The sequence below is a fragment of the Pinus tabuliformis genome, chromosome 1_2, assembly GCF_031772625.1.
Source record: "Pinus tabuliformis cultivar Carrire ecotype Pingquan chromosome 1_2, CPIR1, whole genome shotgun sequence".
NCBI lineage: Eukaryota > Viridiplantae > Streptophyta > Pinopsida > Pinales > Pinaceae > Pinus > Pinus tabuliformis.
In genome coordinates this window covers 1,195,553,560-1,195,576,059 of record NC_142298.1, presented here as the reverse complement: position 1 = coordinate 1,195,576,059, position 22,500 = coordinate 1,195,553,560, and the positions used below count along the sequence as shown (strand labels likewise).

Here is a 22,500-nt window from a genome sequence, read left to right as displayed (position 1 = left end):
AAGGTGTCCCATGCTTGCTTGGACTTCGTTGCTTTTGCAACCCTTGGGAAAATACTTTCATGAACTGCTTGGAAAATATAAAATAGTGCTTTTGAACCCTTATTCCCGTTGTCCCTCAATAGATCTCAGTCTTCTCGAGACAAGGCATTGTATGCTGTTGTTGGTTCTTGAAAACCATTCTCCACCAAATCCCAAATATCTTGAGACGAAAATAGGGTTTTCATTGTAATAGCCCAATAATCATAATTTTTGCCATTAAACTGAGGTATTTGAGGATTAGTCAAGCTTGTGCTTGATGTTGCCATTTCTCAGTGTAAAAAAAACTTTTTACCTGCTGGTAAATACGCTTCAAAAATTCTACCCTCAAAAACAAATTTTAGTTGCTAGTAAAAACACTTGTTTTTACACTAACAATATTTAACCCGCTCTGATACCATGTTAGAAAATAAATTTTACCAGGGCAAAGGAACTTAGAAATCGGTTGCCACAAGGTCAACTTGAGTTGCAGAAAGGTAAATCTTAGGTTGTCACAACAACCACACAGGGACTAAATTAAAACACAGAGTTCACTCACAGCAAAAGTTCACTCACTACAAAACAGAGTAAAATAATCACTACAAAATGAGTAAAATAAAAGAGGTTGCGGAAACTTACTTGTGTAAAATTAAAACCATATGCACACTTTATTTATATGTCAAAACATAAAGAAATTACATTGGCCTAATAAATGGAGGCTTCAGCTGCAAGTGAAAAACACAACAAACTTATTGCCATTTAGGCATCATTGGGTATGTCAAAACATAAAGAAAGTACATTGGTGTGATAAATGGCATGATAAATGGAGGCTTCAGATGCAAGTGAAAAACACAAGTAAAACTGGTTTTCACGCGCCCACCAAAATTTCCTCCTTTTCTCCTCACTACCTAAGAGACTCTCTCGCTCCAAAACTTGCTCAACATGCCCAACATTACAAATGAATTTTCCTTTTATCCTAACATATGAATTTCACATTAATTACATGGACAATTTTACATAGTAAATACTTTTCTGAACTTGCAGGTGTTGTGGAGTGTGGGCAAAAATCGCAGAATGAATGTTTCCCCATATCTATTTATTAAACTTCATTAAATGCTTTAACCTCCGTGATGTTTTGCGGAATGGTTCTCCAAAACTTGCCCAACATGTCCAATATTACAAATGATTTTTTCCTTGCATATTTATCTTAACTTATGAATTTCACATTAATACGCAACAGGGACAATTTTACATAGAAAATGATTTTTTGAACTTGCAGGTGTTGTGGAGTGTGGGCAATAATCGCGGAATGAATGTTTGCCCATATCTATTTATTAAACTTCATTAAATGCTTTAACCTCCGTGATGTGATGTGTTGCATAATGGTTCGCTCTGAACTTCTGTTCTGACCCGTGTCCTTCTGCTTGTAAACAAAATTGCAACCATGTAGTGGTTCACTGGGCAAACATGATGATTGTTAGTGTGTTTAAAGTAGTGGTTGGAATTAATATTTCCAACATCAAATTGGCTAAAGAAATAGAAAAAAAAAAGTAAAAAACGAAGATAAATCTCATAAATGTCTTTCTCCCTGTTGAGATTTTCTATTTGGAGTAAAATAGGCAAAAATCTCTGTAGGTGACAACAATAGAAATTTAGTTCCTAGATTAGCTCCAGGTTGTTGGGAGATGATTAATGCCTCCTATATTTGATGTGAGTGAGTTAATGAGGTGGTTAGATTCTCTTTGTTATATAACAGGCAATCATTCGGATTGTTTGCTGTGAGGGTGATATTTTTGTGAGGATTTCATTATGTAATCTCCTGATTGATTAATAAGATTGCCGATGCCTATGTTGTGTGGACGTAGCCCAGATTGGTTGGGTGAACCACGTTAAATTCTTGTGTCTTATGTGCTTGAATTGATTTTCTGAGTAATTTGTTTAATATTGTTGTGCATCTGATCTCCAACAAGTGGTATTAGAGCAGTTGGAGGTGTAGTGCGTGCTGGAGGTGGAGCGCTAAGGCGTGGAGGTGCTGGTGCTGAGAGGATTCTCTGCGTGCGTGCGTGGTGGATTAAAGACTGGCTGATGTTGGAGTCTTCTCTGAAGTAAACGCTGCCTGATGCCGGGGTCTTCTCTGAAGTAGACGTTGCCTAATGCTGGAGTCTTCTCTGAAGTAAACACTGCCTGATGCTGGAGTCCTGCATGTGGAAGCTTGTTGTTCAAGCTGCGTGGAGCTAGTTGAGCCTGCGTGGAGGCTTGAAATTGCTGTATTGCTGGAGTTGCATGGTGTAGGCAGGGTTCAACGTTTGTTTCACACTGAATTTACGATGTTCTCCAGTGGATTAGCGCTGACGTTATAGAGGTATTGTTTTTTAAAGACTGTGCTTTGTTAAACATGCGCTGATATAACATTTGGTGGAGCGCAAAGGCGCTGGAAGGTTGGGTCAAATGATTTTTTATTTCATGCCAGAAACAATGTTAAGCATTTAAAATTTGTGAATAAGATATTTGGTTGGGAAACAGCAAAGCATAAACAAGTAAGAATCTAAAATTTCCCCAATCCCAACATTGCCCGACGACAACTTAAAAATGTGGCAGTTCAGTGGAAGGAATTTAAAAAAAAATGTGGTGAGTTTACTCTGAAAAACCGCAGGTGCACGCTGTCTCAATCTATTAAACCCGCAGGTGTGGCGTGAATGATTTTATTTTATTGTTTTTTGATAATTCAGAGGGCGTGATTGCCAACGTCCCTTGCGCGCACATGTTTGGCTCAACGTTTGTGCTTTGAAAATCAACATTTGTATACTCAATTTTTTTGCAACTTGGTGGTAGTATATAGTTGCATGAATCTTGTTTATTAAAACAAGCAAAGTCCGAATTGTGCAGAATTATGCATAATTGTTAATAACGCAAGCAAAGTCCCAGGCTCTTATAAAGTCCGATTGATAGTGAAAAGCAGTTTCATTTGTGCAAACCACATTCGATGTTTTTTGGTTGATAATTGGTCCTTTAAAAAGAGCAAAAGTATTTACAAATGGGTCGCCATGGAGCAGTTGCTTTGAAAGTTTTGTTTTAAAGGAAAAGGCAGACATGAATAGGCAGTTTTTTTTTATTGCTGGTATTTAAAGTGGATTTTGGAGATTATTGTTTTTTGGTTGATACAAATGGCGAAAACTCAAAGTGCCCGGTTCGAAATCGATAAATTTAATGGCAAAAATAATTTCGAGATCTGGAAGGTAAAGATGCATGATCTGTGTAGAGCCTCTAACTTGCAGCTAATTATCTATCATTACCTACAGCTTTTCCTCACTTATTCCTCTCTTTTGCCCTATTTTCCTCATAAACCTACCCAGATCATTACATTTGATGTCTTTAAGCATGATTGGTTAGCTTTGCTAATGTTTGACTATTTGTCTAGATTTTTGACATATGCACAGAGATTCCGCAGCTGTCTGGCAATTCCGTAGCCATTCAGCAATTCCGCAGCTATCTAGTCATTCCGCAACCTTTTCATTGATCTCTATGTTCCACGTGTCATTTTGAAAAACGAATCACATGGGCACGTGGGAATGAAGGTGTTAAAGGTTCCTATGCTATTGGTTCGGCCAGCAATGCCACGCACACCTCCGGTCAACGTGGAACAAACTTCGGTCAACAAAGCCAGCTCAAACGGTGCTGCGTAAGCTGAAAGGTCACGTCACTCCAGATGGCGATTCCTCCACGCTACGCAGGTTATGGGAGACAGGATCCAACCTTGGATTCAACCTCCATGACGACCGTACCCTCCAGAAAAGCACACGGACCTGTTTACGTGTTGCTGAACCATTTAATTAGCATGACTGTTAGTTAATTTCTCGTTTCATGTTTTACGCAGTAGGCAGTTGTTCATACGCCTATAAATCCAGCGTCTGCGTACGCTTAAGGATTAGTCTTTAGTTATTTTGTTTATGTAATTGCTGCAATTTTAGCGTATCCAGAAACTCTGCTTTGAAGCTGTTGTTTCAGCACTTTTTACTGTAATTTCTGCATATGAGTTAATAGAAGACTGTGCTGTTTTGACTCTTTCCAGTAGCTGATCTTTCCTTGGGTTTTGTGGATGGAGGGCCCCTCATAACAGCCTTTGTACAGTAAATTTTCCTTTATGTTCTTGTCATTTCCTTCTTTTGAATTCAACAATTTTCCTTTTCTTTAATACATGTACAGTTTTGATTTACTTTCGTTTCCAGCATTCACTTTAACTTATCAGGATTATTTTCTCCAGGTTTTAGCCCGAGATTGTGTGTCTTTGTTGTATTTTCTTTATCTCAGATGGTATTTTCAGTTGTCATATTCATAGTTGCTGCCTTTATTCTGTTTTTCTAGCTTAATTTCTAGTTTAGTTTCTCAAGTTGTATGCTAACATATTGATGGTCTCCTTATCATAAGTTGTTCATCTTTAAGAGATCAGAATACTAATAAATTACAGCTTGCTTTGAGTAGTTTTGACTGATATCACTAACTCTTTTTTCACTTGTTACATATAACAATGTATGTTGGAAGCAGAATGCTGGAGAAAGGCACAGTGGTGTTATAATTTGTCATTTTAGAGCTTGATCACTTTTTAGACTTATCTCTAACTACTTCTTAATCGTGTTTCACATAGTACTATATGTTGGAAGCAGAGTGTTAGGAAGAGATGAACATTATAATTGGTCTTTAAAGTGGTTTTTCTTACCTTTTTATTTGCAGCAGCATGAGTAGTGACTAGTGCCATTAGAAAGTGGTTCTTTGCTTTCAGTTTCATTTCAAGTTATTTCTTTCAATCTCTTTCTTTGCAAGTTTAGAAGGTAGTTAGAAAACACCAGTTGCACACACTCACTCATTTAGAAATCACCTTACACACACTATCACTCATCTATTTATAAAATCATCACTCCATCTTAGGAAGTTAAATTGACCACAACACCCCTAAATGACAAAAAGATCTAAGAGGTTACTTAAGTACATACTGTACACCTTCACTTCATCAGCTTACGAGCCCTGGGTTGACATTTTATGATAGAAATTTAGACAACACTAAATTGACTAAACATTTTGGCGCCGTTGCCGGGGAAGTGAAATTAAGTAGCCATATTCTTAGAAAAAAAAAACATAAAATTTCAAGGAAAGAAGTTGATAACCTATCAAAGTATGCTCTCCTCTTGCACTTCAAAGTGATCTGGAGGATCAGAAAAGAGAAAGTTATTGATTTAGTAGTCTCTTGAGTATGCTCTCTTCTTGCGCCTAGAGTGACCTGGAAGATCAAAAAAAGAACTATTAACTTGACTTGAAGAAAAATAATAAAAAATGACATGCATAGAGCTAGAGATTCTAGGGGAAGGTTTTTAGCTAGAGCTCGAAGTTCAATTTTTACAAGTCCATCTGCTTCAAGGGATAGACAAGAGACACCTCCCTCATCTCCAACCGACACTCCTAGCCCTAGAATTCCTGGAATTCAAGAGCCAAGAATTGACTCCCCCACACCTTCTATTGAATTTGAACCAGGAAGAGACCCTTCTCTTTCTCCTACAGAAAGACCAATTGTAATTGAGGAAGTAGAATCATCTGAAGAAGAAGGAGAAATCTCTTCTCATTCACCCTTTGTAGAGGAACCAAAAGATTTTGAAATCCCTAGGGGAACCATCATGGCAGAGGAAGAAGGAGGTGGTAGAGGTAGAGGTAGAGGTAGAGGAGGAGGAGGAAATAACAACAACAATGGAGGAGGTAGAGGCCCCCTTGGAGGAGGAAATAGAGATGGGGATAACTCATTTGGGTTTCCCATTGTTAATGAGGATTCCCGAGCTACTATGAAAAACATATCGCCATATGTCCTCCGAAATTTCCATGGGTTAAGGACTGAGGACCCTGAAACGTTTTTATTTGAGTTTGAAGTTGTGTGTCGAACTTATGACTATCTGGATGACTCTCAGAAACTCAAATTGTTCCCTTCGACATTGAAGGATCAAGCTTTGAAATGGTTCATGGGGTTACTCACTCAATCCATTAGGTCTTGGGATGAGATGAAACAAACATTTTTGGATAGATATTTGGACTAATGTATGCCTACTAATCACAAGGACGAGGTATTTAAAATGATACAAAGAGAAGATGAGAGCTTAGAAGATTTACTTGAAAGATTTCAATATAACTTGAAAAGAGCAAAAATGAGTAAGTTGGATGAAGAGACCTTAAAAGCCCTCCTATTAAAAGCCATTAGGGATGAATGGATAGATGTCTTGAACATGATGGGGAAAGGGGATATATCTCAACTTTCACTCAATGATATAGCAGAACTATGTATCCATCTCTCAAGGGGAAAATCAAAAACTCAAAAAGGGCCTAGAGATCCTTCTCTCCTTAGAGCAAATAAATCTGCAACGGGATCAGTAAGTAGGGCTGAAATCGGCAATATGCTTGATGAATTTATAACTGACATCTTAGGGAGTCTCAGTGAACAGTTAGATACCCTTAAGATTCACAATAAACAAAAAGCAGAAGCTGAGGCTTTAGCCATCTTTTGCCCGAAATGTAGAAAGAAACATGCTTTAAGGGAATGTCCCTTGGATGCACACGTTGTAGAAACATGCGTAATTTGCTCAGAAACTCATGAGACCAAGGATTGTCCTTCAATACCTGGCCTCAAAGCAGTCTTTCAAGAGGATCCAAATACACTTGAATCTCTCTGTTTTGTTGCAAGGAGACCTTGGCAAGGGCAACAGAATCAAGGGTTTAACAACTCTATGAATTTTCAAACCCAACCAAATTGGAATCCTTGGCAACAACCTTGGCCTCAACCTCAAAATCCTTTTCAAGCATGGATGCAAAGCATGCAAAATCCTTATGGGAGATTTGCTCAATTCTATCAATATCCTCCATCTTTTCAGAATCAGCAAGCTCCACAACTTCCAAATCAAGGTCAACAATTGTCATTGCCATACCCTCAACAACAACAACCTCCTCCACAAAATCAAAATTCTCAACTCTTGCTTCAATCCCAACAGAAGTCAAATCAACTTCCCTCTCAGCCATTACCAAATCCAAATAATAGGAACCCTCAAAATGCTTACATGATGGAAGGTCAACCATTCCCTACCTATATGGTTGTTCCTCTCAATGAAGTACAACTCAGATCAGGTAGAATCCTAGATCAACCTTCTACAAGTGGTCAACAGCCAAGCATTTATGAGGAAGAATCTCTTAAAGTCAATAAGGGTTCTGAAGTATCACTTCAAAACCAGAATATCCAAAAAGAAAAAGAAAAAGAATCAACCTCTACAACTCCCATAGTTGAGCAACCTACATCTTTAGCTACACCTCCTTTTCCTGAAAGATTACAAATTGACAAAGGAGTGGAAAGGCAAATTTGGTTGCCTGACTATAGTTTTCTAGATGAATTGAAGAATGTATGTATCAAGATCCCCTTGTTACAAGCCATTAAGGAAATTCCCATTCTAGCAAAGACAATAAAGGAGTTGAGTTTGAAGAAAACAGGAAAGAGAACCAGAGATACCAAAAGGATACATCTAGTTGGAAAAATTGCAGACATTATGATGGGTAAGATTACCATGCAAAAGTATGTGGATCCCGGTAGCCCTATTGTCAAAACTCATATTAATGGGGTTGAAATCCCAAATACTTTGATTGACTTAGGAGCCGCTATCAACATCATGAGTAGACAGACCATGGATCAGTTAAAGCTTCCTAACCTTCTCTTTACACCTACTTTACTGCAACTTGCAGATCGATCAATCATTAAACCTGATGGTGTATTGGAAGACATTCCAGTCTCCCTAGACTCTTGGGAATATCCAATTTATTTTATGATTTTAACTCCCAAGAACAATCTAGGAGGACATCCTCTTATCTTAGGAAGACCTTGGCTAGCAACAGCTGATGCTTTTATCAGTTGTAGGTCTGGGGACATGTACATATCAGATGGTAATTCCACCAAGAAATTCAACTTGTATCCTCCAGCAAAGGCAATAACAGAAATAGGAGAAGATGAGTGGGTCGATGATGAGGATACTATACAACCTGTTCTAACCATCTCTGAAATCAGTGAAGACACTCAAATCCTAAATACATTGGAAAATTTTGAAATACCTTTAGAATATGACTCTACACAGTTTCAGTTAGATGTAGACATTGAATATCTCTCCTCTAGACAGATGTCTCTCTTCTCAATGGAAGAGTTTGGTAGTTCTACAGTTGAAATCCTTCCAGGAAAAACACTGAACATTAACAGAAACTTGGAAAGACCACAACAAGAAGAATTAACCAAACTTTTGCAAAAACATTCCACTGCATTTGCATGGGAATACACTGACATGAAAGGAATCGATCCTAAGACTTGTATTCATCACATCTATATTGAAGAAAACAGCAAACCTATTAGGCAACCACAGAGAAGGATGAATCCAAACCTTAGGAAAATCGTGAAAGAAGAACTCCAGAAATTACTCAAGGTAAACTTCATTTACCCCATTTCAGATAGCTAATGGGTTTCTCCCTTGGTTATAGTGCCCAAAAAGAATGGTAAATGGAGAGTTTGCATTGATTATCAAGAATTGAACAAGGCAACCTTAAAGGATCATTTCCCTCTACCTTTTATTGATCAGGTACTAGACACTTTAGCAGGTAAAAAGTATTTCTCATTCTTGGATGGTTTTAGTGGGTATAATCAAATTCAGGTAGCACCTGAAGATCAAGACAAAACCACATTTACTTGTCCATGGGGAACTTTTGCCTACCGAGTACTCCCTTTTGGATTATGCAATGCACCTGCTACTATTCAAAGGGTTGTATTAGGTATCTTTTTAGATCTAATCCATGATTGTGTAGAGGTCTATATGGATGATTTTACAGTTTACGGTAATACATTTGAAGAAGCTTTGGAAAATTTGGAAAAAGTACTGATAAGATGTAAGGAAACAAATCTTTCTTTAAGTCATGAAAAGTGTTTTATGATGTTTACTGAAGGGATTGTTTTAGGACATCATATTTCAGGAGATGGGATTAAGGTTGATAGATCCAAAGTTGAAGTCATCTCTAAGTTACCTGTTCCAAATTGCCAGAAAGATGTTAGAAGTTTTCTTGGGTTTACTGGATATTACAGAAGATTTATTGAAAACTTCACTAAGATAGCATCTCCTCTTTTCAAATTTCTTACCAAAGACTGTGAGTTCAAATGGGATCCTGAGTGTCAGTCTGCCTTTGAAACTTTAAAGACTAGAATATCTTAAGCACCCATCTTAAGGGGACCAAATTGGAAACTCCCTTTCCACATTTCTACTGATGCTTCAGATACAGCTCTAGGAGCTGTTTTGGGACAAAAGGATTTGATCCCATATGCCATTTATTACACCAGTAAAAATTTGACTCCCACTGAGTTAAATTATACTGTTACAGAAAAAGAGTTCTTAGCTGTGGTATATGCGATCAATAAGTTTAGACACTACATAACCGACCATGAAACTTTTGTCCATACTGATCACTCTGCCATAAGATATTTAATGAACAAACCTGTTACTAATGGCAGAGTTACAAGATGGCTTTTACTTTTACAAGAATTCAACATTACTGTGTTAGATAGACCTGGGAAACAAAACACAGTAGCTGATTTCTTGTCTAGAATCCAAAACACTAATGAAGATTCTCCAGTAGAAGATAAGTTTCCAGATGAATACTTGTTTGCAGTAACTACCAAGACTCCTTGGTAAGCAGATATTGCTAATTATCTAGTTACAGGGAAGCTACCTCTACACTTATTTCCTAATGAGAAAAGGAAAATCATTCAGGAGAGTTCACATTATTCTTGGATTTCTAATGAATTGTTCAAAACAGGGCCAGATTGTATAATCAGAAGATGTGTTCGGGAAGATGAAATGCCTGACATCCTTAAGGCATGTCATGATGAACCATGTGGCGGACACTTTGCTAACAAGAGGACAGCCTATAAAATCGTTTCTCTAGGATATTATTGGCCTTCTCTCTTTAAAGATGCAAAGCAGTATATTAGAAGGTGTGACAACTTCCAAAGAGTTGGGAGACCAACTCCTTCAAATGAAATGCCACTACAGCCACATGTATGCATCGAACCCTTTGAGAAATGGGCTCTAGATTTCGTTGGACCTATTAATCCACCATCAAAGCAAAACAAGTATATATTGGTTTGTACTGACTATGTTACTAAGTGGGTAGAAGCAAAATCTTTGCCTTCTGCCACTGAAAATTCAGTTGTTCAATTTCTTTTTGAGGATATTTTCACTTGTTTTGGTGTCCCAAGAGAAATTGTAACAGATCAAGGAAGCCAATTTACATCTAAATTGATGGAGAAGCTAATGGAGGAATATAAGATCAAGCACAGAACATCTACTCCATACCATCCACAATCAAATGGCCAAGTGGAATCTACCAATAAAGTTCTTGAAGGCATTATCACCAAGACTGTTCATCTTCATAGAAGAGATTGGGCGGAAAGGCTTCCTGAAGCCTTATGGGCCTATAGAACTACATGGAGGAACACAAAAGGACATTCTCCCTATGAACTTGTTTATGGGAAGGAAGTCCTGCTCCCCATTGAGTTCCAAATCAAGACCTTCAAGATGGCAGTCCAATTGGGGATAAGCCACTCGGAAGCCCAAAAACACAGAATGGACCAGCTAAATGAGCTAGATGAAATAAGACAAGATGCAATTCTAAGGACCGATCTAGTTTAACACCAAAGAACTAAATGGCATGATCGACATATCAAAGAAAGAAAGTTTCAGAAAAGAGATTGGGCTCTATTGTTTGATTCAAATTTTAAAGACTTCAAAGGAAAATTTCAAACTCATTGGCTTGGGCCATATGAGATTGATGAAGTCTTTAGTAATGGAGCAGTTCGAGTGAAAACTATTGATGAATTTCATACTCCTCTTATTGTGAATGGCCATCGCTTGAAGATCTACCAGAAGCCACTCTCAAAAGAGGAATTTGTCAAGTTGTTTAAAGAAGATTCTGCAATCAGGTTGGTGGAGAAGGATTCTTCTCCTCCATCAGCCTAATCTTTGGTTTTTGAAAAAAAAAGAAAAAAAAAAAAAAAAGAATAAATGTATAGACCTGAAAACCAATCTCTGATTGGCAGTCCTATGCAGAAAATCTGAGGTGAAAATCAGGGTCACCTGACACCTCACATTTTCCAAAAAAAAAAAATCTCTCTCTCCTCCTTGTTCCATCTCATTTCGCCATTTCATCCACTTCATTCACCATCTCATTCATCCAATCATTCTCACTCCACCTCATTTCTTTCCATCCATCCATCCATTACATTCCATCTCACCAATAAAGTCATTGTCAGATTTATTTCACACAGCTAAAGTTGTTTTGTGCAGACAGAAGGGTATCACTGCAGTTTCCGCAGCTGAGGAGCAATTCCGCAGCCAACATCCCAATTCCGCAGCCGATACACTTTCTGCACCTGCATAAAAAAAAACACAGTCTGTTTAAGAAGGAATCTGCAGTCCAAAAGTCATCAGCAAAAATTGAAAAAAGGTCATGTAGCAGCAATAAACAATGAAAGGTTAGCACAGATGAGCAAAAGGAATCAAAGCGCGGATACATGAGGTATGATCTAATTTCTAAACCTACGGTTATAACATTTTGCATGGTTTACGGATTGTGGTTTTATCCATTTAATGTAATGATTACCAGTCCTTTCCATTACTCGACCGAAAATCCACGTATCCCTCAACCTTGACAGTCCCTATTCATCACGATTTTTAAAACTCAAGCACGCGTGCTCTTCCATTTAAATTCCTGTACCTGAGTGACGTAGACAATTGTACTACGGCTCTCTGCGTTATTATTCCGCAGCCAAATGTACACTCATGACCGATGTCTAACGGACTTAACCGTTTCTTCCCATTATTTATAACCCTCCTACGCATAATCTCATTCACGCTGTTGATTCACTTCCGCATTTCCTTTTTTTTCCACTACTCTGCCACCGTAACCATACTCTGTTTTCTCCTCTGCTAAACTTCGATCACTGTTGTGAGTGTATTACGGCTGTTGTGTTGAAGCCGTAAATCTATTGTGTTGAAGCCACTATTGAAGCCGTATAACCCTTTCTCAAAAGGATTAAAACAGAGCTGTAAGGCAAGCCAGAGAGTTAATGGGTAAACTTTTGAGGGCAGAGCCAGAGGGCTCTAAATTTCTGGAAGGATATCCCCAAGTCAAAGACGCTTTGCAGAAGGCAAATTGGCTCCAGTGCATCCAAAAATTCAAGGGTTACCATAGAGAGGTCACGAAGGCTTTTGCACATTCTTTCAGAGACAAAGACAACCAAGTGGAAATAGGAGATCTGAAATTTACAGTCACTGAAAGCAGTTTAGCACAGGCCACTTCACTACCACAAACTGGGGAGAGATGGTTCCAAAACCGATCAGTACAAGACCAGCAATGGAAGCAAATTCTGAAAAATCCAGGTATGGACACTAGAATTTTTACAAAGGGAATCCCTGTTAGTCTTGTCAAAGAAGAATGGACAACTTTGCTTCTGTTAGTACAGAAATTCTTTACATGTGAAGGAAGATTTGGAGTTTTGTATGTCTACCATGCCAAAATTATGATGCATTTCTTAGGAGAGCATGACATTAACCTTCCATACTTTTTACTCTCAAGCCTTAGAAAAATGTGCTCAATAGTCCAAAGAAACCCAAGAAACATTGAGCCACATTTGTATCATCATGGGCTTGTTAAGATACTAGTTGAAGAACAGTTGAAAGCAAAAAGAGATACATGGGAAATATTTCTTGTAAGGAATCATTTCCAAGAGATAGGGGAAGCCTCTGGTGGTTCACCTCAAGTGCCTAAAAAGAGTAGAAGGAAAAGAAGAGAGGAAATTACCCCAGAAACTGTTGTCCAAGAAGAAACTGTCCAAGACCTTGTTGAAGAAGAAATTGCTGCACATCATTCTGAAGAAGAAAATGAGCCTGAGCCTGCTGTAGACATTGACCAAACAGCCCAAGAAATCATTACAGAAACCCTGCAAGAAATTGTCCAAGAAGCTGCTCAAAAGAAAAAGGAGAGTAGGAAGAGACAAAAGGAAGATAAAGGAAAAGCTATAGCCCAAGAAACCTACCTTACTCCTGAAAATTCCAGTGAAAAGGACACTCAGCCATTGGCACATAGATTGGCCCAACTTCATGAGGCTGCCCTTTCCAAGAAGATGCAAAAACAAAAGCAAAAGCAACAAAAAGAAAAACAGAGCATCACCACCGTGAGGAGGAGCAGTAGGTTACAAGGCAAAGTGGGGACCACAAAGGATAAAAAGTCACTCATTATTGACTTGAGCACACCTGAAAAGGTTGCTACAAGACTTGATTTTGAGAAAATCCCTCCACATGTTGAGCAGGTTGAGACTAGTCCTCCACGTGAGGAAAGTCCTTTTGAGCATGAACCTGAATTTGAGCATGAGCCTAGTCCAAAGAGGTCACCAGAGATTGACCCAGATCAGCAGAAGGTTTATAATTACCTGGAGACATTAGAACAAGCTGTTGCTGGTCCAAGCACTGTTCTACCTCTTGAGCAGCAAATCCACTCACTCAAACAGGAAAATTTTGAGCTTGAAGTTTTAAATCGCCACATCATACAAGAGAATGAAAAATTCAAGGAGCAAGCTAAGGTGGACAAGATGATCCACGATAATACCATGCTTCATCTAGGCCTTTGGCAAAGGAAAAACAGAAAGCTAAAGAAGAAATGCAGGAAGCTAAGCGGAGCTTTGGTCAATCTAAAATTCAGATGCTTGGTGAGGAAACCAAGAGTCAATGTGGCTACACAGAGGAAGAGGAGAAGACTAGATGTCCTAGCAGAGGCATCTCAGCAGGTAAATTAAACAATGTTTTCGTTGCATGAGGACATGCAACACCCTCGTAGTGGGGGTATGTAGAACCTCTAACTTGCAGCTAATTATCTATCATTACCTACAGCTTTTCCTCACTTATTCCTCTCTTTTGCCCTATTTTCCTCATAAACCTACCCAGATCATTACATTTGATGTCTTTAAGCATGATTGGTTAACTTTGCTAATGTTTGACTGTTTGTCTAGACTTTTGACATATGCACAGAGATTCCGCAGCTGTCTGGCAATTCCGCAGCCATTCAGCAATTCTGCAGCTATCTAGTCATTCCGCAGCCTTTTCATTGATATCTATGTTCCATGTGTCATTTTGAAAAACGAATCACATGGGCACATGGGAATGAAGGTGTTAAAGGTTCCTATGCTATTGGTTCGGCCAGCAATGCCACGCACACCTCCGGTCAACGTGGAACAAACTTCGGTCAACAAAGCCAGCTCAAACGGTGCTGCGTAAGCTGAAAGGTCACGTCAGTCTAGATGGCGATTCCTCCACGCTACGCAGGTTATGGGAGACAGGATCCAACCTTGGATTCAACCTCCATGACGACCGTACCCTCCAGAAAAGCACACGGACCTGTTTACGTGTTGTTGAACCATTTAATTAGCATGACTGTTAGTTAATTTCTCGTTTCATGTTTTACGCAGTAGGCAGTTGTTCATACGCCTATAAATCCAGCGTCTGTGTACGCTTAAGGATTAGTCTTTAGTTATTTTGTTTATGTAATTGCTGCAATTTTAGCGTATCCAGAAACTCTGCTTTGAAGCTGCTGTTTCAGCACTTTTTACTGTAATTTCTGCATATGAGTTAATAGAAGACTGTGCTGTTTTCACTCTTTCCAGTAGCTGATCTTTCCTTGGGTTTTGTGGATGGAGGGCCCCCATTCATAACAACCTTTGTACAATAAATTAGCCTTTATGTTCTTGTCATTTCCTTCTTTTGAATTCAGCAATTTTCCTTTTCTTTAATACATGTACAATTTTGATTTACTTTCGTTTCCAGCATTCACTTTAACTGATCAGGATTGTTTTCTGCAGGTTTTAGCCCGGGATTGTGTGTCTTTGTTGTATTTTCTTTATCTCTGATGGTATTTTCAGTTGTCATATTCATAGTTGTTTCCTTTATTCTGTTTTTCTAGCTTAATTTCTAGTTTAGTTTCTCAAGTTGTATGCTAACATATTGATGGTCTCCTTATCATAAGTTGTTCATCTTTAAGAGATCAGAATACTAATAAATTACAGCTTGCTTTGAGTAGTTTTGACTTATATCACTAACTCTTTCTTCGCTTGTTACACATAACAATGTATGTTGGAAGCAGAATGCTGGAGAAAGGCACAGTGGTGTTATAATTTGTCATTTTAGAGCTTGATCACTTTTTAGACTTATCTCTAACTACTTCTTAATCGTGTTTCACATAGTACTATATGTTGGAAGCAGAGTGTTAGGAAGAGATGAACATTATAATTGGTCTTTAAAGTGGTTTTTCTTACCTTTTTATTTGCAGCAGCATGAGTAGTGACTAGTGCCATTAGAAAGTGGTTCTTTGCTTTCAGTTTCATTTCAAGTTATTTCTTTCAATCTCTTTCTTTGCAAGTATAGAAGGTAGTTAGAAAACACCAGCTGCACACACTCACTCATTTAGAAATCACCTTACACACACTATCACTCATCTGTTTATAAAATCATCACTCCATCTTAGGAAGTTAAATTGACCACAACACCCCTAAACGACAAAAAGATCTAAGAGGTTACTTAAGTACATACTGTACATCAGCTTACGAGCCCCGGGTTGACATTTTATGATAGCAATTTAGACAACACTAAATTGACTAAACAATCTGATGGTACAACAGGGCGTGGCAAAGGCATTGTTGGGCAGGTCCAAACTGCCTTCCCCCGTGACAGATGATGAGTGGAATGAATTGGATGGCAGAGCCTTGAGCGGAATTTGGTTGTGTTTGGCTGATGATGTTTTATTTAACATCGTGTCAGAGAAGACTGCAGCTGGTTTGTGGACGAAGTTGGAGAAGCTGTATATGACAAAATCCTTGACAAATCGGATTCTCCTGAAACGACAGCTTTACGGTTTGCGGATGAAAGAAGGTACCTCGATTACTGATCACCTGAATGTTTTTAATACCTTACTGGTGCAATTAGACAGTCTAGATGTGAAATTTGATTCAAAGGATAAGCCAATAACTCTATTTTGTTCATTGCCCGAATCCTGGGATCACTTTGTTACTTCCATAAGCTTTAGTACAGCAGACATTCTTGAGTTTGACGATGTTGTTGGAGCCTTGTTGTCTGAGGAGACGAGGAAGAGGTCAAATGCAGACACCCCTACATCAGAGGTAATGATGGCCAGAGGTCGCTCAAGAGAGAGACACTCCGGGGGAAAGCATAGTGACTCTCGTTCAAAGTCCAAAGGAAAGAAGACAAAGGTGAAGTGCTGGCATTGTGGCAAGGCTAGACATCTGAAAAAGGATTGTTGGAAGCGAAAGCAGGCTGCTAAAGCAGGCTCTTCGACAGAAAAGAAGGAAGGCAACACCACAGATACAGGTTTAGTATCTGGTTCAGGTATGAGTGATGAGGTATTGTCTGTTAATGTTTCAAAACATGATCAACATTGGTTGTTAGATTCCAGGGCATCTAACCACATGTGTATTCATAAAGATTGGTTTAAGACATATAGATCAGTTGATGATGGAGTCGTGTACATGGGTAATGATGTCACTTGCAGTATTGTTGGAATAGGAAGTATACAACTGCAAATGTTAGATGGCACAACCAAATTGTTAACTGATGTGAGACATGTACCAGATCTAAGAAAAAATCTAATTTCATTAGGAGCACTGGATACGAATGGATATAAAACTGTAATTCAAGGTGGAGTTATGAAAATCTATAAAGGTATTTTACTAGTGATGAAGGCTAAGAAGGTAGGAAATCTTTTTCAATTAGAAGGTAGAATTGGGTTAGATCATGTGTCGGTGTCTGAACAGGACACTAGTTCCATCCGCCTATGGCATCAAAGGTTGGGCCATATGAGCGAACGAGGGTTGAAAATTTTGGCTGATCGCAAGTTACTTCCTAATCTAAGATCTGGAAAGTTAGATTTCTGTAAACATTGCTTGTTTGGAAAACAAGGTAAACAAAAATTTAAAACATGCAAACATACTAGTAAAGGAATAATTGATTATATCCATTCAAATGTTTGGGGTCCAGCCCCTACAGCGTCATATGGTGGCTCGTCATATTTTGTATCGTTTATTGATGACTTTTCTAGAAGAGTGTGGGTCTACATGTTGAAAAGGAAGTCTGATGTTTTTACAGTTTTCAAGCAGTTTAGAGCATTGGTAGAAAACAGCACTGGTAGAACTATAAAATGTTTAAGAACTGACAATGGTGGTGAGTTTACCTCCAAGGAGTTTGACAGCTATTGCAAGGATGCAGGGATCGAAATACATAAGACCACGGTTTATACTCCTCAGCAGAATGGAGTTGCTGAACGCATGAACAGGACTCTTCTAGAGAGAGCAAGGTGTATGCTGAGTAACGCCGGGTTGCAAAAGGAGTTGTGGATGGAAGTAGTGGCAACAGCTTGTTATGTGATAAACCGATCTCCATCAACGGCCATAGACTGCAAGATTCCGCAAGAGGTATGGAAAGGACACCCTTGTGACTATTCTAAACTCAGAGTGTTTGGTTGTGATGCATATGCTCTAGTGCCTAAACATCAACGAACTAAATTAGATCCAAAGTCGAAAAGGTATATATTTGTTGGGTATGGTGATGGAACAAAGGGATATATATTGTGGGATCCTACTACCCGCAAAATCATCATCAACAGAGATGTAAAGTTTAATGAATCCTCTCTTGTACAGTTAGATGTAGATAGTAGATTGAAACAGGATGATGTATTTGATTTCCAACACATTCAGTTTGACAGCATTTCTAATGATAGTAATAACGACCATAGTTCAGATTCTAGTCATGAACAGGTTTCAGAATCAGATTATGAACAGGGTTCAGATGGAGGTCATGAACAGGTCTCAGATGGCGATCATGAAGAAGTTCCTACAGATGATAGACAGCCAATTGTGGAAGCACCAGAAACATTCTTAAGGAGGTCTACAAGGATCAAACACCCTCCGAGAAGGTATGATGATCATGTTACTTCAGTTGCTTTCACCGCTAATGATGATGAACCTTTGTGTTATCAGGAAGCTGTAGAAGGTTCAAATAGTGACAAGTGGAAAGCAGCCATGAAGGACGAAATGATGGCCTTAAGTAAGAATGGTACATGGGATCTGGTTGAGCTTTCGAAAGGCAGGAAAACCGTGGGGTGTAAATGGGTTTTCAAGCTGAAACGGGGTGTGAATGATACGGAAGACAGGTACAAAGTATGGCTGGTTGCAAAAGGGTTTTCTCAGAAAGCCGGTATTGACTTTCATGAGATTTTTTCACCAGTGGTTAAAATTGTTTCAATTAGAATTGTGTTAGCATTAGTGGCTTTGCTTGATTTAGAGTTGCAGCAGTTAGATGTTAAGACTGCATTTCTACATGGTGACTTAGATGAGGAAATATATATGGAACAACCGGAAGGCTTTGTTCACCATCGCAATGAGAAATTTGTCTGCAGGCTCAACAAGTCATTATATGGCCTGAAGCAGTCGCCTCGGCAGTGGTATAAGAAGTTTGATTCTTTCATGTTGAGTCAGAAATATGTTAGAAGTGAATATGATCATTGTGTTTATTTTAAACAATTGAATAATGGCATATTCATTATCTTGGTATTGTATGTTGACGATATGCTTTTAGCAAGCAAGAGCATAGAAGAAATCAACAGGTTGAAGGCTCAGATGGCAATGACATTTGATATGAAAGATCTAGGAGCAGCAAGACAAATTTTGGGCATGGAGATTTTCAGAGACAGGAGCAATGGTAAGCTATGGCTATCAAAACAAAAGTATATTGAGAAAATACTTTTGAGGTTTGGTATGAATAATGTGAAGCCTGTTTCAGTCCCTTTAGCTTCCCATTTTAAGCTTTCTTCGAGTTTATGTCCTAATAAAGATGAAGAAAAGGATTATATGTCTCGAATTCCATATGCCAATGTAGTAGGGTGTTTAATGTATGCGATGGTTTGTACTCGACCAGATATTTCACATGCAGTTGGGGTTGTCAGCAGGTACATGGCAAATCTGGGTAAAGAACACTGGTCAGCAGTGAAATGGGTGCTTCGGTATCTGAGAGGCACAAGTAGTTATTGTATCACTTGCAATAAGAGTAGTGAATTTGTTTGCGGATATGTTGATTCCGATTTTGCAGGTGATTTGGATAAGAGAAGGTCAACTTCAGGGTATGTCTTTACTCTTGCAGGTGGAGCTATAAGTTGGATGTCAAAGCTACAGAACATTGTTGCTTTGTCCACTACTGAAGCAGAATACATTGTTGCTTCTCATGCTTGCAAAGAAGCGATTTGGTTGAAAGGTTTGTTTGGTGAATTTGGTAGGTTGCAGGACAACATCAAGTTATTTTGTGATAGTCAAAGTGCAATACATTTGGCTAAGAATCCGGCCTATCATAGTAAATCAAAGCATATGCCGATCAAGTACCATTTTGTAAGACAGGTTATCACTGAAAGGGGAGTCTCTCTTGAAAAGGTACATACAAAGGAGAATTGTGCAGACATGTTCACGAAACCAGTTTTGTTAGAGAAGCTACGCTGGTGTTTGGCCTCTCTTGGCTTGCAGAAAAGGTAAAATAATAATAACAGGGCATCAGGCTAATTGTTGTCAAGGTGGAGATTGTTGAGATTTTCTGTTTGGAGTAAAATAGGCAAAAATCTCTGTAGGTGACAACAATAGAAATTCAGTGCCTAGATTAGCTCCAGGTTGTTGGGAGATGATTAATGCCTCCTATATTTTATGTGAGTGAGTTAATGAGGTGGTTAGATTCTCTTTTCTATATAACAGGCAATCATTCGGATTGTTTGCTATGAGGGTGAGAGTTTTGTGAGGATTTCATTATGTAATCTCCTGATTGATTAATAAGATTGTCGATGCTTATGTTGTGTGGACGTAGCCCAGATTGGTTGGGTGAACCACGTTAAATTCTTGTGTCTTATGTGCTTGAATTGATTTGCTGAGTAATTTGTTTAATATTGCTGTGCATCTGATCTCCAACACTCCCACCACTGGAGATATATCATCAAAGGACGAAAAAGGTAGCCAAAAATAGGGATCTACTTATTAAAAAAAAGTTTATCCGCCTAATTATTTGAAAACTTCCCAAAAAAAAAAAAAAACAATACAACGGACTTTGTGAAGTGGATGAACCCAATCACTATATCATTCTAATGAAGTTTTAGTCTTCTTTGTAAACCAACATGGTTTAATATTGGTCTATTTTTAATGATTACCAACCAATGATCATTTCAATGGTTACAACAGAGATTATGTAATATTTAAATGGTTTTAAGCTTTGTCGATAAAGCCAATGGATTTGCATGAGTGTTTGCTGAACTGATCCCGCTCACCACTAACACGTCTGAATCGATACCCTCACCACTAACACGTCGCCTCGAATGGCTGACCGATTCCCCTCGCCACTAACACGTCGCGTAGCCACTTAAATATTTATTAAATATATGTTTGTAACGCGCAAGACGTAACCCTTCGTGCAATCACAGCGGTCAATCAGGTTATACGATGCAGAACATTCTGTTAATATTCAATCCTGTGTTTTGATTTATTAAAAAAATAAAAAAATTTGAAGCCCACATCTAGAGCTTGAAATAAATAAAATAGACTAGTATCAATTTTTTTAATATTATCTTTAACCATTAGATTTTATGTTTATGTCGATAACGCATTTGATTTTATGTTTATGTTGATAATGATTTTCACAGGAGAAAGAGAAAGAGAAAGAGCAAAAGAAGGGAAAGCAGGAGGCTACCAGAAATTACTGGCCGAGTTCCAATTTTTTTTTCAAATTAAAAGAGGTGCTCGTGGAGGGAATTGAGGGCATTATACGTATTGAATATAATTCATAGTTTAATCATTAATGATCATTACTTGATTTTATTTAAACGTTCTACTTTAAAAATGCTCTTACTTCCATGTGTTAATACACAGAAAGATGTTCCAACTGGCGATGCGAAGACAATCGCTCTGGATCTTGTTAAGCGAGCGGGCATGGGACACCTGGTTACCACAGGTTTTCTTGCAGTGGCAAATATTTTGGAGCGGTACGAAGCAATCTCTACAAATAAAGGAGCCTGCTTGTCCCTACTTAAGGAGATGGATAAATTGGCCCGACATGTTAATGAACTTCGAAAACGGCCTGAATTGAAGGAATCGATGGTGGATTCTATCAGGGAAGCAATAGCGTTGATAGTTGAAGCCTCTATCGCTTGCTGCACTCAAATTAATGCTACAAAATTTTCAAAGTGAGTACTCACTTAACATACTTTAGTCTCATTCATTAACATTGTGTAAATGGATGCTAAATTCTAAATAAATTCGACCCCTTTTATCAAATAGTCATCTAAATAAATTTCTTAAGGCAGGTTTTTCTCAACTACTGTGAATGGAGAAGAGTTGGCTAAATTTAAAACAAGGTTAGCAGAAACAGACACCCATATGCAGAGAAATTTTAATATATGTCTTTACGATGCCATTGTGCGTCGACAAAAACCTATGGAGCTACAGTATCCAAAACATCCTAAAGGCGCAGGTAAATTGCGTACTGTTGAAAAAGATGTTATTTTAGATATTTGTATAGTTTTGGAGTTCATAGAGGTTTATGGTCTTTTGTGTTTAAATATGTTGCAACAGTTGGCATCGAAGATCCATTGAAAGAAGTTATTGAACGACTAGAAATGGGAAGTGACAAAAATGTTGTAGCAGTAATGGTGCATGGCTTTGGTGGCATGGGAAAGACTACCCTTGCCGATGCCGTGTTTGCACGACTGCTTAATGCAGAAATAGAAGGATATAAATATTCTTATGCTAGATTGTTTAATACTATAGCATCAACTCTGTTGAAATTATAATTTCAACTGCAGTGAACAGAACAACAGCAACTACTTTATTCATTTGTCGTGATCCGGCGCCCCACATTTTTTCCGATCTTTCTAGTCACTGCCATTACCATCTTTTCACTCTTTAATTATTTTTGAGTTCCCAAAGGATGAAGATCAGATACAACACTACATCATTACTTCTCAACAACCATATTAATGAGCAGAACGACTGAAAGAGAAAAGAACCAGCCTCGAGCCGACGTTGCATTTATCAGTCATAGATTTCATCACCACCGACTCAAGAAATATAGCAAAATATCAAATCTGTTAATCATGAGCGGCAGAGACTTCATTAGCAAGTTAAAGCGGCGAAGACCCTTTCCCGCACTATAAATAGAAACAGAAACAGAAGTAGAAAACAGAGGAAATAGATTGAAAGTCCTTTTGTAACACACAGCAGTGTAGAACAAGAGAGTTTTTTTTGTATTGCACAGTAGTGCTGAAATTTTCTGAGATAGTTGTTTTGTGGAACTGGAG

At 38.4% G+C, this 22,500-nt stretch overlaps 1 protein-coding gene across 1 annotated transcript in view; it reads left to right on the top strand.

Moving 5' to 3' along the window:
- Positions 1-21,993, top strand: part of LOC149210521 (uncharacterized) — a 41,557-nt gene extending 19,564 nt beyond the window's left edge. The window contains exons 3-6 of the mRNA XM_089398986.1: positions 20,848-20,940; positions 21,074-21,387; positions 21,508-21,674; positions 21,776-21,993. Of these exons, the coding sequence (XP_089255112.1) occupies positions 20,848-20,940; positions 21,074-21,387; positions 21,508-21,674; positions 21,776-21,993 (792 nt within the window). The remainder of the gene's footprint in view (positions 1-20,847; positions 20,941-21,073; positions 21,388-21,507; positions 21,675-21,775) is intronic.
- Positions 21,994-22,500: the final 507 nt, after the last annotated feature.